The 16,114-nt window shown below is 51.9% G+C and overlaps 1 protein-coding gene across 6 annotated transcripts in view; it reads left to right on the top strand.

Annotated features, from left to right (window-relative positions):
• GSN (gelsolin) overlaps positions 1-14,976 on the top strand; it is a 54,830-nt gene extending 39,854 nt beyond the window's left edge. For all 6 annotated transcript variants that reach the window (XM_082695320.1, XM_082695317.1, XM_082695319.1 and 3 more), the window contains 11 exons: positions 2,616-2,748; positions 4,001-4,089; positions 4,283-4,498; positions 6,172-6,305; positions 8,446-8,536; positions 9,791-9,961; positions 10,593-10,767; positions 11,864-11,988; positions 12,222-12,299; positions 14,124-14,184; positions 14,596-14,976. In XM_082695320.1, the coding sequence (XP_082551446.1) occupies positions 2,616-2,748; positions 4,001-4,089; positions 4,283-4,498; positions 6,172-6,305; positions 8,446-8,536; positions 9,791-9,961; positions 10,593-10,767; positions 11,864-11,988; positions 12,222-12,299; positions 14,124-14,184; positions 14,596-14,765 (1,443 nt within the window). In that variant the 3' untranslated portion in view covers positions 14,766-14,976. The remainder of the gene's footprint in view (positions 1-2,615; positions 2,749-4,000; positions 4,090-4,282; positions 4,499-6,171; positions 6,306-8,445; positions 8,537-9,790; positions 9,962-10,592; positions 10,768-11,863; positions 11,989-12,221; positions 12,300-14,123; positions 14,185-14,595) is intronic.
• Positions 14,977-16,114: the final 1,138 nt, after the last annotated feature.

Here is a 16,114-nt window from a genome sequence, read left to right on the forward strand (position 1 = left end):
TCCCACATGTCTCTAGCAGACATCTGTCTACTTCCTCTGCTTTCCTGCGCCGGGAATAAGAGAATTTGATCAACTGTAGACACAGTCACATCCTGCTCCTCTGTGCGGTCTTGGGTGGCACATAGTTTTTCTCTAGGTCTCAACTTCCTCACTGGAAAATGGGGGTAGGAGAGTAAGGTCAACTTTGGAAGATTTCTAGGAGTCCACAGAGAAGACTGATTTAGGAAAATACTTGGGAAATACTACAGAAATGGGCACATACCTGTGTGTGTGTAGTTACTTTATTTATAATTTATTTCTTGTGATTTTAAAAACTCAGGCTGAGCTTGAGCTGAGGAACTCTGGCCTCATGGCTGAGCACTGGGTGAAAGCCTGGCCCATGATGTTCATGTCCAGCCCTTGGCTTTTTTGTGGTAAGGTTACAACAAAAGGGGGTGCAGATTTCCATCACCTCCAAGGAAAAACCACATTGATTTTTATTCTGATTGTAAAGAAATGTACATTCATGGGGTGTCTGGGTGGCTCAGTGGGTTAAGCCTCTGCCTTCGGCTCAGGTCATGATCCCAGAGTCCTGGGATCGAGCCCCACATCGGGCTCTCTGCTCAGCAGGGAGCCTGCTTCCTTCTCTCTCTCTGCCTGCCTCTCTGCCTACTTGTGTTCTCTCTCTCTCTCTGTCAAGTAAATAAATAGAATCTAAAAAAAAAAAAAGAAAGAAATGTACATTCATGAATAAAATAGTAAGCAATACTCCAGAACATAAAAAGAAAATTAATGTCAATGCAATTTCAATAGTTTAAGATAACAAGTGCTATTTTTTAAATGTTTTAATTATAAAAGTAACGAAACTCAATTTTTAAAACACCAGCCTCTCCTGCATCCTTTTTTTTTTTTTTTAAAGATTTTATTTATTTATTTGACAGAGAGAGAGATCACAAGTAGGCAGAGAGGCAGGCAGAGAGAGAGGAGGAAGCAGGCTCCGTGCTGAGCAGAGAGCCCGATATGGGACTCGATCCCAGGATCCTGAGATCATGACCTGAGCTGAAGGCAGCGGCTTAATCCACTGAGCCACCCAGGTGCCCTCCTGCATCCTTTTTTAAGGGTTACCATGGTTACACGGCTATCATTTTGGTGAAAGAAGGTCCAGATTACATCTTTTTGTATCTAATTACACGCTTTTCCATCTCTGTTTGATAGAAATGGATCCAAAGTATTCATGCTTTTCTGTGACCTTCTTTTCCCCTCTCAGCGTGGCCAGGAATCTTTCTAGCACAGCGATCTAACTGGTCCTTTGTAGTAGCTCTCTTGTATTCTGTTTTCTGAATGTCAGAATCTCAGCAGACACTGATGGCCACTAGAATGTTTCCACCTTTATTGATTGCGCACAGTCCCTCTCGGTGCACCTGTGCTGAGTATGGCCTTAGAGCAAGTTCCCAGTCATGGATTTTTTGGGTTAAAGCCTGAATAATAAGTCAGTGATTGAAAAAGCCGGTTCCAGAGTCAGATTGCCTGGCTTTGAATCCCAGGTCTGGCTTTCTCGCTGTGCACCTCTCTGTGCCCTGGTTTCCTTGTGAATAAAAAGGGGATACAAGTAGAACTATCATAGCATTGCTGCAAGGATCAAAGGAGTTCTGTAATGACCTAAGTTATTAAGTTGTACAAATTGCTCAGAACGGCCTGTAGTAAATACTCAGTAAATGTAGAACGTTTGTTACTTAAAGTTCTGATACATTATTAAACTGCACTCTGGAAGGGCTCCCAGATTGCTGGGAACCTTGTCAACACTGGAGATTGTCAGTGTTTTGGGTTTTGACTAGCGTGGCACAGATTCATTTTAATTTCGTGAAAGCTTTTCATTTTGGAATAATCTAAGGGTTTGCAGAGAAATTGCAAAGATAGGACAGAGGGTTCCACATACCCTTCATCCAGCTTCTCCTTAACATTTTATCATAACCAGAGACATCTGTCAACACTAGGAAGTTGACGGTGGTTCAACACTATTAACTAAATGACAGACTTGATTTGGGTTTCCCCAGTTTCTCGTTCCCGATTCCAATCCAGGACACCACACGCATCTGCATTTATATTATTATTCTTCTTCTTTTCTAAAGATTTTATGTATTTGTCAAAGAGAGAGAGAGAACACAAGCAGTGGGAGGAGCAGCGGGAGAGGGAGAAGCAGGCTCCCTGCTGAGCCAGGAGCCCGATGCAGGACTTGATCCCAGGACCCTGGGATTATGACCTGAGCTGAAGGCAGACACTTAACTGAATGAGTCACCCAGGTGACCCAACTTTTTTTTTTTTTTTTTTAAACTAATGAGATTGGCTGTCTCCTCGGCCAACTATACAGATCTATGCTACCTGCACCCCCTTCCCTTTCTGTGCAGTTTCCCCATTACATGGGTATGGGGGTCACAGGTATGGCTGCGGCAAACAGAAACAGGGAAGGGAAACCTGAGTGTGCCTCAGAGCTTGGGGAAGCGGGTCTGGCTCCTACTCTCCCGTGTTGGTTGAGGTGGCAGCTGGGATGTGGGCCACCCACGTGTCAGCTTGAGGGTCCTGCCTGGGCAGGCCAAAGTGGTGGAGGTCACTCACGTTCCTGTCCCTCGTCTCCTCAGGTCTCCAATGGTGCCGGCACCATGTCGGTCTCCCTCGTGGCTGATGAGAACCCCTTCGCCCAGGGGGCCTTGAGGTCCGAGGACTGCTTCATCCTGGACCATGGCAGAGATGGCAAAATCTTTGTCTGGAAAGGTACTGGGGAAAGGAGAGGGGTCTCTGACCAGCTTCCAGGCCCTCGGTGGGAGTCCTGCAGTCCTGGGAGGCTAGAGTGGGTGTTGATGGTGTCCTGGGGCATGGCAGGCTCTGGAACAGAAATTGAGTCTTGTTTTGAAACCCTGGCTTTGCAACTGACTTGCTTTGTGATCTTAGGCACTTGGCTTACCCTCTCTAGGTAGATGTCCCATTTGGGCCAAAACCAGTGTTTCCCAAGTATGTTACAATACCAGTTCTCTCAGAGGCTAATTGGCATCATGTGAAGAAAAAAAAAATGTATAGTTCTTTGGTCAGATAAGTTCATGGGCAACACTGGTAATAGGCTTGTTGACTGCAGGACTTTTAAGAGCCTTAAACTTGCTAATGTATTTTGGGGCTTTTCATGAAAGTGATTTGTTTTTTATTTGGGAAATGGTATGCTAGAGGTTCGTGGGAAATCTGTAGGGAATGTCTTGTGGGACTGATTATCAGAGGCTCTTGTAAAACATTGGCCCGGATGTTTCTGAGAGGGCCCATCGGCATCCTGCTTGGATGCTCTACCGTTAGTCCAGGGAGGAGGACAGAAGCAGGTGCATAGAGGAGGGCAGAGGGGGAGAGAGAGATTGAGCACTTGTAGCTGCTATTATTATTATTATTATTAATATTTGGACCCCTTGGCATTGGCTATAAGAAAGCTGGGGACTGGGGGCTGGCACCTGCTGTCCAGGAGCTGTGTAGGCGTGGGGAGGCTCTCAGGGTCGGGGTGAACTTCAGACTGGAGAGCGGGAGGAGGTCCCCCACTGCAGACAGATGGCCTGGGGCAAGAAGGGGGCCCAAGGATGTGGTGTGTGGGCTTCAGAATCTTATCACAGCTTTCCCCCGTGCTGTATGGCCTTGCTCAAGTCACCTAACCTCTCTAAGACCTTGGTTTTCTTTTATGTCAATGGGACAGGATGATAATGATCTTTCTCACAGAGGGGTCATTGCGTGGATTAAATAAAATCAGCTTTGCACAGTTCTGAGCACAGAGTGCATGCTTCGTAAATGGACCACAACTGTTGGTGTGGTTACTGTCATCAGTTAGGACCCCCAGGTGGACCCCCCCAGGGGCTCTTGGAGTGGCCATCTTGGGGGTGGGGTCTGGGCTGGCCTGTCTTCAGCCTCGAGGGTGGTTGGGCTACTGCTTCTCCTGGACCATTGGACGTTAGGACATAGCACTGACTCTGGGTGCCTCATCCCCCATCCCCCACAGGCAGGCAGGCCAACACAGAGGAGAGGAAGGCTGCCCTCAAAACGGCCTCTGACTTCATCTCCAAGATGGACTACCCCAGGCAGACCCAGGTGAGTCTCAGAGCCAAGCGGCACAGTGAAGTTGGGTCTAGTTCAGCTGGGGTGGGGCTGGGATGGGGTGGGTGTCTCCCCCTGCTCAGTGTGGACTGGGTGTCTGAGTCTGCCCTGAGGACCTGTGCCGGGAGGCCCCTTCCTCAGGGGGACCTGAGCCCAGCCCCATCCTGCTTTTCCCTCTCTTGTCCAGGTCTCTGTCCTTCCTGAGGGTGGCGAGACCCCACTGTTCAAGCAGTTCTTCAAGAACTGGCGGGACCCAGACCAGACAGACGGCCCAGGCTTGGCCTACCTCTCCAGCCACATCGCCAATGTGGAGCGTGTGCCCTTCGATGCTGCCACCCTGCACACATCCACGGCCATGGCAGCCCAGCACGGCATGGATGACGATGGCACAGGCCAGAAACAGGTGCCTGGGGGGTTGGGTGCGTGTGTCCAGGCCCCTCCCAGGCACCTCTGGCTCATGCGTTGCCTCCTGCTTCCCTGAGGTCCTTCGTCTATGAGGTTTTGACCCCAGTCTTGGTGGGTAGGATTCTTTTGCCTTAGTTAATTTTCACAGCCAACATACCCCGAGCACCTGCTGTTTGCCAGGCCCTGGGCCAAGTGTCTCAGGCCTCCCCCTGCTGGCAGGAGTGCCTGGTGTAAGCACAGCCACAGCTGATTGCTCAGACCTGTGCAGTCAGTGGAAGATTGGAGGCGAGCGCACAGATGATGGGAACAGAGAAAGGGCAAAAGGGGCGGGGCAATCTTCACAGAGCTGGGGACATTTCGGTTGGGCCCCAGAGGGTGGGTCAAAGTTTGCTGCAAGAAAGGAAGAATGATGGGTATTCCAGGCAGGGAACTGTCCCAAAAGCCTAGGGCTGCTGCATCCTCAAGAAAGGGCCTTGAATGCCACATCCAGGACTGTGGACTTGACCCCCTAACCAATAGGTGCAAGTGAGGGTTTTCTTTCTTTAAAAGCAGACAGGCAACAAGCTCAGTTTTGTGCTTTTGAAACTTGCTGTGAAAATGGATTCGAGGCAGGAAAATGAAGGTTGAGATCCCCTGAGGAGATTGTTGTAATAGTGTAGACGAGAGATGACAGCCTGGGCTGGTCACGGTGAAGGTCACGGTGAAGATGGAGAGGTGGGGGCTGGGGTTCAGAGATGTTTATGAAGTAGAGTCTACTTGTTTGTTTGTTTCCATTCCACATGCTAGAAGCAGAAAAAGTGTTCATTTTTATTTATTCTTGCTTTTGTCACTGGTATTATTATCACTTGTTCACTCATGCACTACTTCAGTGGGAGGGAAGGATGCAGTGAAAAATGTTCCCGGTAGTGCCGGTAGTGCTGGAAAGAGCTCTGGCAGCCTGGCTGAGTGCCCTCTCTTAGCCTCACTCTTCTTACCTATAAAAATGAGGTTTAATCCCACTCCCTCAACCCAGAATTTTCAAGTCCAGAGAATCTTGGTCTTGGAGGGCGCAGTGTCTCTGGGATACCACCAGGTGGCGCTGCAGGACCTCATGCCCGCTTGGGGAAAGCTCACCAGTGCTCTGGGAAGAGACCTGCCAGCAGGGTCATTCAGAGGTCACCTAGGGATGCCTCTGCTTCTGGAGGTGATCTGTAAAATCCAGATGACTCAAGAACGTTACAGATAACCCTATCATTAGTAATCACCACAATCATAATTCTAAAATGAGAGTAGCTTCCCACTAAGTGGCTGCCACCCTGTGCCAGGTGCTGTGCCAGACTGCCTTGAGTAAACTCACTTGATCTCAGGACACGTGGAGGTGGGCACTCACTGTGTTACCCTCCCCGAAAGCACGTTCTCAGTACCACTGTGCAGTTCCCTGTGCTGTGCTGACCCCTCTGAGGGGGACCTAGGGGGTGGGGTGAGGGCATCATGTAAGGATCCCGGGTTTGAATCCTAGTGGCTCTGTGATGGGGGCAAATTCTTGGGGTTCAGCCTGAGCCCCAGTGGAGCCACGTATAAAAAGCTTGTCCTGTTGTATAACCCCGACCCACCGCACTGCGGTTCCCCCGCTGGCCTGAGTTGGGGGGTGGGGGGACTCTACCGCATCTGAGCCCAGCCTTGTCTTGGCAGATCTGGAGAATCGAAGGCTCCAACAAAGTGCCCGTGGACCCCTCCACGTATGGGCAGTTCTATGGCGGGGACAGTTACATCATTCTGTACAACTACCGTCACGGCAACCGTCAGGGACAGATCATCTACAACTGGTGAGGCTGTGGGGTCATGTGGTGGGGGCGGGGGGCTCCACCTGGGCCCTGAGCATGTCATGGGGCTGACAGGCCTGCGGTGGAATGACCACACTGTGGGGCGAGGGGCCCTCCTATTTACAGGGTGACACCACTTGTCTTATTTCTTGAAACAGCATTTAAACCATGCTTCCAAAAATAGCACATGACCCTTGTAGGAGGTGCAGTGAACAGGGAGAAGCAAACAGAAGCTCCTCCCACAATTCCACGCCAAGTGCTATGCCTAGGGCCATTCTCCTCCCACGTGTCTTCTAATTAAAAATTATTTGAATTCCATTCAAATGGGCAGTGCATTCACGTCATTCAAAAATCGAGACAAAATAAAAAGGCATCTGAGAAATCGTGTTCCCACCCCATCCCCTTCACCCGATTCTCCAGTCCCCGCCCCTCCATGTGTAACAGCTTTCATTCATTTTGTTCTATATGCTCCCGGTAATTCTTCCTGCAACTGGACTATATTGCTAGCTCCCTCTCTTCCCTGTCCTTCAAAGGACAGCACCCTGTGTATATTGTCTTGCACTTTGGTTTTTTTCACTTCGTACTTTCTGGAGATCGACCCATGTCAGTACCTAGGGTACTTCCTTGGTCTTTTTTTTTTTTTCCCCCCTTTTACAGCTGCATAATATTATGTTGTATCGCTACACTGTCACTTGTTTGACAGATTCCCTGCTAGTGCATACTTGGATTGATTCCAGTCTTTTGCTATTACAAGCATTGCTATGATTAGTGACCTTTAAACAAATATCATTTTGAATGTGTAGAGAAATGTCTGTAGGGTAAGTTCCCAGAAGCGAGATTGCTGGGTCAAAGACTAAATGCACTTGTCATTTTGATAGATGGTGCCCAGTTTCCATAGATGGACTTTGTAGCATTTTACGTTCCCAGCGGCACAAGTGAGTGTCTGTTTCCCCACAGCCTCGCGGGTGGACTGTGTTGTCAAACTTTTGGATCTTTGTCAACCTTACTGTAGATAAGACAGCATCTTAGTATATTTTTAGCATGTGTTTCTCTTGCTGTACCATCTCAAAACTTTATGATGATGGTTGAATGTCTTCCTCTTTAAATTTTTTGTTTTGAAATAACTTGAGGCTTCCTGAAAAGGTGCAAAAGTGGTACAATTTCCATGTAGCCATTACGCATCTCCCTCCCTAACCACAGTACAGTGATCAAAACCAAGAAGTCAAGATTGCGTGCAATACTATTTACCAATCTGTAGACCTCACTTGGATTTCACCAGTCACCCCACTCATGTCTTCTTTCTGGCCTAGGATCTAACCCAGGATCCCACATGGTCCTTAGTCATCATGCCTCCTTAGAGACAAATCCCCATGTCCTAATCTATGAAAGCTCCTCAGTCTTTTTTCTCAAGGCCTTGGTACTTGGAAAGAGTGCCGGTTGGTTATTTTGTAGAATGCCTCTCTATGTGACAAAGTCAGACTGTTAAAAGCAGCTTCAAATAATTTTTTTTTTTTTTGAGTAGGTAATCCATACATGTACATAATTTAGAAGGCGGCATTTTTTTTTTTTTTTTAAAAAGGCAGCTACATCAGCACCTTGATTTGTCAGATTTTGTTTGCTTCTACAGATAACACTGTTAGTTATGAGTTTGGACAGTATAGGCCAAGCCCCTGCCAAGTCCTTTGGTGGGTCCTTTGGTGGACATCTGTGCAGACTGCTCTGAGCAGGTTCACGGGAGGCTAAGTACTGATGTCTTTTCCCGCAAAGGGCTCGTGCCCTGCTTGCTCTTCTGACCTGCTTCTCCCCCCTAAGAAATGTCCTGGCCACCTTTCTCCACCTTGGCATCTCAGGGCACCTTCCCTTGTGGCTGCCCAGCCTGAGATGAGCCCACGGGCCGGTCCGCAGGACACATTCAGGATAAGGGAGATCGTTGGTTTTGCTCAGATCTCAGAAGAAGGCCAGAGGCTGAGCTGGGGATGTGGCATGTAGGTTTGGTTCCTGACACTGGCAGCTCTTGAGAGAATCCCCTTCCCTGTCAGTTTCACTACCTGTAATCTGCAGACTTGTGGGTTTGGCCCAGGGCCAAGAAGACACTCTTGGGTTCTGTGCGAACCTTGGTGCTGACCATAGCTTCCTCTTCCAGGCAAGGTGCCCAGTCCACGCAGGATGAGGTCGCTGCATCTGCCATCCTGACCGCCCAGCTGGATGAGGAGCTTGGAGGATCCCCTGTGCAGGTGAGACCAGCCTGATGCCCCACTGGGCCCCACCCTGCACCTCGTCCATTGGGTCCCTCCTCTATCGGGCTCTCCATCCACTGGTCCCACACACATTCATGCAGTGGGGTGCCCGACACCATCCGCAGCCGGGGGCGCCCCTGTGCCAATGCGGTTTGCAGTCTGGGGGGGTGACAGGTGTTCAGCAGACACTCAGGCAAATAAATGTGTGATCACAGACTGCAACACGGAGAGAGGAGCTGGAGAGGCAGCATGGTGGTGCAGGCAGAGGGCAGACGTGGAGCCAGCCTCCTGTGGGTTGAATCCTGTCTCACCTCTGGGTGACCATGGACAAGTCACTTAGCCTCTCTGTGCCTGTGTAGTCTCAAAGTATCCTCTCTCTGCCCAGCATTGCCATGTGGATGAAGAGTTAATATCAGTAGAACATGTAGAGCCATGCCTGGCCCATAATAGTCCCCTGTTACATACGTGTAAAGTATAAGGACATACAGATCCCAGATAGGATCTGAGTGGATGAGACAAGGACCTCCTTAGGAAGGTCCTTTTCTGCTGGGACCTAAGAAGTAAGTAGGAATTGGGCAGGCACATTATAGGCAGAGGGAAGAGTATATGCAACGGCCCTGAGGTGGGTGGGGACATTGAGCAGTAGAACAAGGGACAGAATGCCATGAGAGAAGTCTCAAGAGGTGCTCAGAGGGACCAGACCACCCAGAAGCCATGGTGAGGATTGACCTTAATCCTGAGCAGAAGAGGATACTGTTCCATGGTAAATGTGATGTGAAGGGACTTATGGGTTTAGGAGGTTCCTCTGGCTGGGCAAGAGGGGTCTCTCCATATCTAGAAAGCTCTATTCTTACCACTCTGCCATCTTTCATGCCCTGGGCTGACGTCACCATTCTGAAAAAATGTCCACGAACAACCCAGGGGTTTCTATTTAAGGGAATATTTGCAAACATGGGTTCTCTCATTCTTGGACTGGACTCAGGGTCAGTAAGGCAGGTCCTCATGGGAGGGGAGAGCAGCCAAGGCAGTGCCTGGGGGCCATGAGGCAGTGGTGCTGTCTCCAGCTTTCCGGGAACCCCCCTTGTTCCCGCCCAGCTCCTGTGTGCTGGGCGTGCAGACACCAGCGTGCTGGCCTGGTCTGGAGGAAGCGCCTAGGCCACACTGCTGGGGTGGGGGCGTGAGCTTGCTGCCACACAGAAGCACGGATGCCCCTGCTCTCCTTCCTGACTTGCTGTCTTGTTGTCCTGCCAGAGCCGTGTGGTCCAAGGCAAGGAGCCCGCCCACCTCATGAGCCTGTTTGGTGGGAAACCTATGATCATCTACAAGGGCGGCACATCCCGCGAGGGCGGTCAGACGGCCCCTGCCAGTACCCGCCTCTTCCAGGTCCGGGCCAGCAGCTCTGGAGCCACCAGAGCCGTTGAGGTGAGGCCCAGGCCCTGGACCCCAGGAGGGATTGGCCTGCTTGAAACCTCCCATGCTTGATGAGTAGATGTCTGAGCACAGGGCTGGTTGGGGGCAGGGGCTTTGGGGTCAGGGGTTAAGAGGCAGCTTTTTTGTAACTTCCCTGGCCTGGGAAGCAGAATTGTATGTCTTAGACTTCCTCTTGTCTCAAGGATGCCTGGGGCTTCTTGCATAATGGGAATCTTACGGCCTAAGAGGTAGTCCGTTCTTCCCCATGGGGACACTTCCTGATTTCATGCCACATGGCTACCATCCCTTTTATGATGGAAGGTGCAGACCTGAACATAATCCTGTAGGATGGTCAGAGAAACCTAGAGGAGAATGGGACTATCCCCTCCTTTGTTCTGGGCACTCAACTTCTGTTAATGCAACCCAGAATTCTAGAATGACTATGTTGAGCCCCAGCACATTAGTGAATCATGGGAATCAACGAAACCCCCCACTGTCGAAACTCTGTGCCCTCAGCTGTGATGGGGGTGCTCTTCCAGGTCTCCAGCTAAGAGCTGGTCCTGCTGCAGGGTCTCCTGGATAGTAAGGAGCGGGCTGAGGGCTTTCTGTCTGGTTTCTGATTAATTGAGTGCTGCCTTCCCAGATTATTCCTAAGGCTGGTGCGCTGAACTCCAACGATGCCTTTGTCCTGAAAACGCCGTCGGCCGCCTACCTGTGGGTGGGTGCAGGAGCCAGCGAGGCGGAGAAGACGGGGGCCCAGGAGCTGCTCAGGGTACTGCGGGCCCAACCTGTGCAGGTGGCAGAAGGCAGTGAGCCAGGTAGGAGTCGGGGGTGGAGGGGTCTGGTGTTCTCTGGGGACTGTAGCTCTTAGGTTCCCTCCCTTCTTTCTGCCTGGGGGGCCCTCGAGATCCTCGCCTCTTCTAGTGCCTGCCCCCGAAAGTGTGTCCAAGAAAAGCAGGTTGAATTCAAATGAGGGCTATGGTCAGTGAGAGGGAGGCCTTTAGGAGCTAAGAGAAAGGAGAGCTCAGTGGGGGCTGGGGCATTCAAGGAAGGCTGCTGGAGGAGGTGGTCCCTTGCTAGGAAGCCTTGAAAGACAGGCAGGAGTAGAAGCTCATGGCGGGAGGAGGACAGCAGTCTCCTCTAATCCTCAGAATCTCCGAGGACAGAATTACCAGAAATCTGCTCTGTTTCCAGAACAGAGGTGGGAACATCTTTATGCCGGCCCTCAGTCTCTCTTCTCTTGCTCTGAGCCCATTCCTTCCCGCCTGATGCTCAGTAGAAATGGGGAGGGGCAGCTCCGTCTATAACTGTTACTGCCCAGTGGGACTTTCTGAGAGGCTGGACATGTTCACCCCTGCCCGGGCCAATATGGTGGCCGCTTGTCACATTGGCTACTGAGCGCTTGAAATGTGGCTGCTGGGAATCAATGAGAATGAGGAACTTAATGTTTAATGATAATTAATTTTAATGAACTTCAGTAGCCAAATGGGGACAGAGCAGGTGTAGTGGAAAGAACGGGGTTCGTGGGGGGTGGATAGAGTCAGATAGGATTTGTACCTTGGCTTTACCACTTAGTCGCTGTGTGATGCTGGGTGAGTTGCTTACCCTCTCTGAGCCTCTGTCATCCCGTTGTTGAGCAAAGATAATTATCCCCAGCCTGCAGTGCTGGCGTCATTTGGAAGCCAGAGGTAGTCCTGGCTGTGTGCGTAGGGCCAGGTCGGCTCTCCGGTCTCTGTTTCATCACCTTCAGGTTCCCTCAGGCCCCATCCCTCGCTGGCCCCCTGGGAGTTTAGGGTGGAGGAGGGTTGAGACCAGTGGGTCGTTCTAGGGCAGGGTTTTTACCGCGGGGTCTGATGAGCGGCACTGGGGGGAGGTGGTGTCCGGAAGGCCAACTGCCGCGGCCTCCCCTCACAGACAGCTTCTGGGAGGCCCTGGGCGGGAAGGCCGCCTACCGCACGTCCCCGAGACTGAAGGACAAGAAGATGGACGCCCACCCGCCTCGTCTCTTTGCCTGCTCCAACAAGATCGGCCGTTTTGTGGTGAGCCCCCGCAGGGGTCTCTGCCTCTGCTTCCCTGTCGGGAGTCAGGCTTCCCAGGAGTGTGGCGCCAGCAGCGGGGTGGGGGTGGGACAGCCCTTGAGGGCACAGCAGGGAGGGAGGATCCCCTCTAGGCTGGAGCTCTCCCTCCTGAGCGCAGACCGAGTGCGCCGAGCCAGCGGAGGGAATGCCAGGGCCGGGTGCGCGGTCCCTGACATCCTTCTGTTCCTTCCCAGATCGAAGAGGTTCCTGGCGAGCTCATGCAGGAAGACCTGGCCACAGATGACGTCATGCTCCTGGACACCTGGGACCAGGTGGGTGAAGGACAGAAGGTGTAGGCTGTCTGGGCTGGGGGGGTGGGAGGCGCTACACTTCCAGCTCGACGATCAGTTTGCCGGATGTTTCTGGAATCACCCTTCCCCCTTCTGGGCCTCCATTTCTGCCTCTGCAGAATGGGAGTGATGGTACCTACTCTGCTTAATTCAATAAAATGAGGTGTAGATAAGATCTACAAACTCCAGGGCACCCTATAAATGCAAGTCAGATGACCAGCATCGTCTCCCAGGCCGTAGGGGAGTGTGAACACTTACTTTAAATCTATTGATCAAGAAGTTTGAAGTTAGCATATCAGACGCAGGCATCAGCTGTCCACAGAGTGACACCCAGAAGTTTCGGAGTGCATCTCCTGTTCTAGAGGGCTCTGAGCTCTCTGCTGCTTCTCCTAGGGAAGACTGTTGGGTGAGACTGGCAGGGGACGGTGCCGTTCATTCGGTCAGCCGGTGTTAACTGAGCCCTGCTTCGTGCCCGACACCGCTCTAGGCGCTGGGGATATAGCAGTACATAAAGCAGGCATTCCCCTGCCCTCGTGGGGCTTACATGCTCATGGGAAATGGCAGTGAGTAACCCTTCCCATCAGAGCTATCCGAGTTCTAGGAGGCAGCCCTAAAGGTGTGTCTCCCCTCTGCCTGTGCTTCCTGGATGGCCCAGTTAGAAGGCGAGGGCTGGAGTGCTCACAGCTTGAGCCCCCAGCTGTGGTGAGCGATGGCTCCACTGGCTCCGTAATCTGTCCGCTCCTCTGCTCATTCATTCACTGAGCCCCTCTTTCCTGCGCGGGCCCGTCTTCCAGGAACAATGCTGGAAGCCCATGTGGGCGCGAAACAGACACACTCCCTGCCGTGAAGGGGCTTCTGGTTGAGCAGGGGACGCCTCTGTAGATGAGTGAGAGAAGTCAAGCCCCATGTTTCGTTGCCTAATGTCCGTGTGTCAATGACAGGTGCTCTTTAAAATATGTTAGATGGGTGGGGCGCCGGGGTGGCTCAGTGGGTTAAGCCGCTGCCTTCGGCTCAGGTCGTGATCCTCGGGGTCCTAGGATCGAGTCTCGCATGGGGCTCTCTGCTCAGCGGGGAGCCTGTTCCCTCTCTCTCTCTCTGCCTGCCTCTCCGTCTACTTGTGATTTCTCTCTGTCAAATAAATAAATAAAATCTTAAAAAAAATAATAAAATATGTTAGATGGGCATAAAAATGTTTGTATTAGAAAATTTGTACTCAAGCTCAAACCTGGTATTTTTCTAAGCCTCAGATCTGCGCGGCCCAGACACACAGAAACGGCACAGAGCAGGCTCAGGCCTATTTGCTGGGAGAGATGTGTTTGGCCGCTCCCTTGCCGAGCAAATCGGTGCCCATAGAGGGTCCATTCGTGCACTTGTAGAGCGGGATCTCAGACTCGTGCCCGAGGCTCCTGCTCCGTGTTGGTGTTGGTGAGGGAGGGGCTGGGATGGGCGGGGGGCACGGGCTGCTGGAGCCTGAGGCAACCTGGAACTGCTGCCCCTCAGCTTCATCCACACGGAGGTGAAGCCCCTTGGTTGCCAGATCCTCCAGGTTTTCAAGAGAACTGGGAAGTCCAGACATTAATGTAAGCTGGGAATTAAACTTGTCTGAAGAGACACTGTCGACCGGCATGTGATGGCGGTGGCCAGCAAAGCATGCCGGTAGGCCGTCAGTTGGCAGACCTGGTTCCAAAGCCTCCCAGGGCTGCTCTGTGGACTCTGTTAGAGGCAGCCCATGTCCTGTGTCCGGCCCCCGGCCCTTCCCTGTGGTTGGGACCCTCACACCCCCTCTCATCTCACACCTCTCTCTAGGTCTTTGTCTGGGTTGGAAAGGATTCCCAAGAAGAGGAGAAGACAGAAGCATTGAGCTCTGGTGAGGACCGAGTGTGCCTGTGGGTCTGTGTCCTGTGGTGCGGTGGGAGCAGCTTCCCGCATGGGGCTGGGGAGTTCCTGACCAGAGCCCTGCTAGCTGACCACATCTGATTTGGGAGTTGGGGCCCTTAAGCTGGTTCATTAGTATTTCTCCAAAGAGGAGAGCGAGACTGAGACATGATATAAACTTCGTGAAGCAGGAAGTTGAACTGTCACCCCGTGTCTTCCGGGGCTCACGGGCACGGTGGTGGAGGAGCCACGTGGGGTCATTGCCCTTAAGGGATGGTGGCATCTAGTGCAGGGACAGGAAGACCAGAAGCCACGTTAGGCAACTCCTGCCCTGAAGCCCCTCTCCCTGTGGGGGCACTAAGGATTTCTGGGGTTTCCTTTCCCTGCACGTGTCTCTCTACAGCTAAGCGTTATATCGAGACGGACCCAGCCAATCGCGACAGGCGGACCCCCATCACCGTCGTGAAGCAAGGCTTCGAGCCTCCGTCCTTCGTGGGCTGGTTCCTCGGCTGGGATGACAACTACTGGTCTGTGGACCCTTTGGACAGGGCCATGGCCGAACTGGCGGCCTGAGGAAAGACAGGCCCCACCCCTCTCCCCCGTCAGTGCCTTTTCTAACAGTCCATCCATCGGAGACCTTACAGCGAGCACGGCCGCTCTGGTGTGTGTGAGTGTGTTTTTACTGTAGCCAAAAACAGCCACGCAAAAAGTCAGGGTCCTCGCAAAATTGTCTCAAGTATCTGTGCTTTTGGGAAATTGAATTTAATAAAAGTTTTCGGAAGTACGTGAGCCTTCTACGGCTGCCTATGTCCTGGGATTCCTCTGGGGGGTGCCCAGGGAGGGGGCCTCACCGGCACCTTGGCTCCGGTGAATGAGCTTCTTTCGCCCTGGGTGTGAATCCTGGACCTTCGAGAAGCCGACGCCAGGATGAGGTGGAACGTGCGTGGAGATGGGTCCAGGGGACTGGCCTGCGGGGAAGGGAATCGGGAGGGGCCCATCCCAGATGGCCAAGGAGTCCGGGGAAGCCTGCCGGAGCTGTCAGGGAATGCCTGAATATAAGGAAAACCAACAAAAATCCCCAAAACAATCCCCCATCCCCCCCTAAAAAAAACAACTTTTAAAATCATATGGTCCCATTTTTGTTATTTTTTTACTGTGGTATAAACTACATATTAATACTCATTTCGACCATTCGTAAGCGGCATCCAATGACATCAAACACGTTTACAGTGTTGTGAGGTCATCACCACAATCTGTATCCAAACCTTTTTCATGTCCCCAATGTACATGGTGTGCCCGTTACACAGTGACTCCTGTTCCCCCCTCCTCTCTAGTGGTAACCTTTATTTGACTTTCAGTCTCCATGAATTTGCCTTTTCCTGTACAAAGTTTGCCCTCTGTGTCTGGCATGTCGCACTTAGCAGCACGTTTCCAAGATTCATGTGTTTTGTAGCAAACATCACAACTTCATTCCTTTTTGTGGCTGAATACTAACCCGTTGTGTGTACACACCACGTTTGGTTTATTCATGCGTCCATGATGGGCACTCAGGTCATTTCCATGTTCCGGCTGTTGTGAAGACGACCACTGTGGACACAGGCGTGCAAGTAAGTACCTGTTTGACTTAGAGTGTACCTGAGCCACAGTCCCAGCCAGTGTAGGAGCTGCGCTCCCCCCAGGAGCAGCCGGTGTCTTATCTCCCCACTCCACTCTGTCATCGGGAGATGTGCCTTTGGTGCACATGTGGGGACAGAGTTCAAAGCCAGCAGCTGGGGCCTTAGCTATTTGCATTCACTGCCTAGGAGCCCAGACAGAGTGCGTTCTTCCAGCCGTCGGACCCTGTAACTAATCTGCCTGCATCTTCCTGGCTTCTGCCTTCCTTGAGTCATTCTGCTGCCCCAAAGCTGTTTGGAGAAATCTCA

This window comes from Mustela nivalis (genome assembly GCF_964662115.1).
Source record: "Mustela nivalis genome assembly, chromosome: 13".
In the NCBI taxonomy this organism is placed as follows: domain Eukaryota; kingdom Metazoa; phylum Chordata; class Mammalia; order Carnivora; family Mustelidae; genus Mustela; species Mustela nivalis.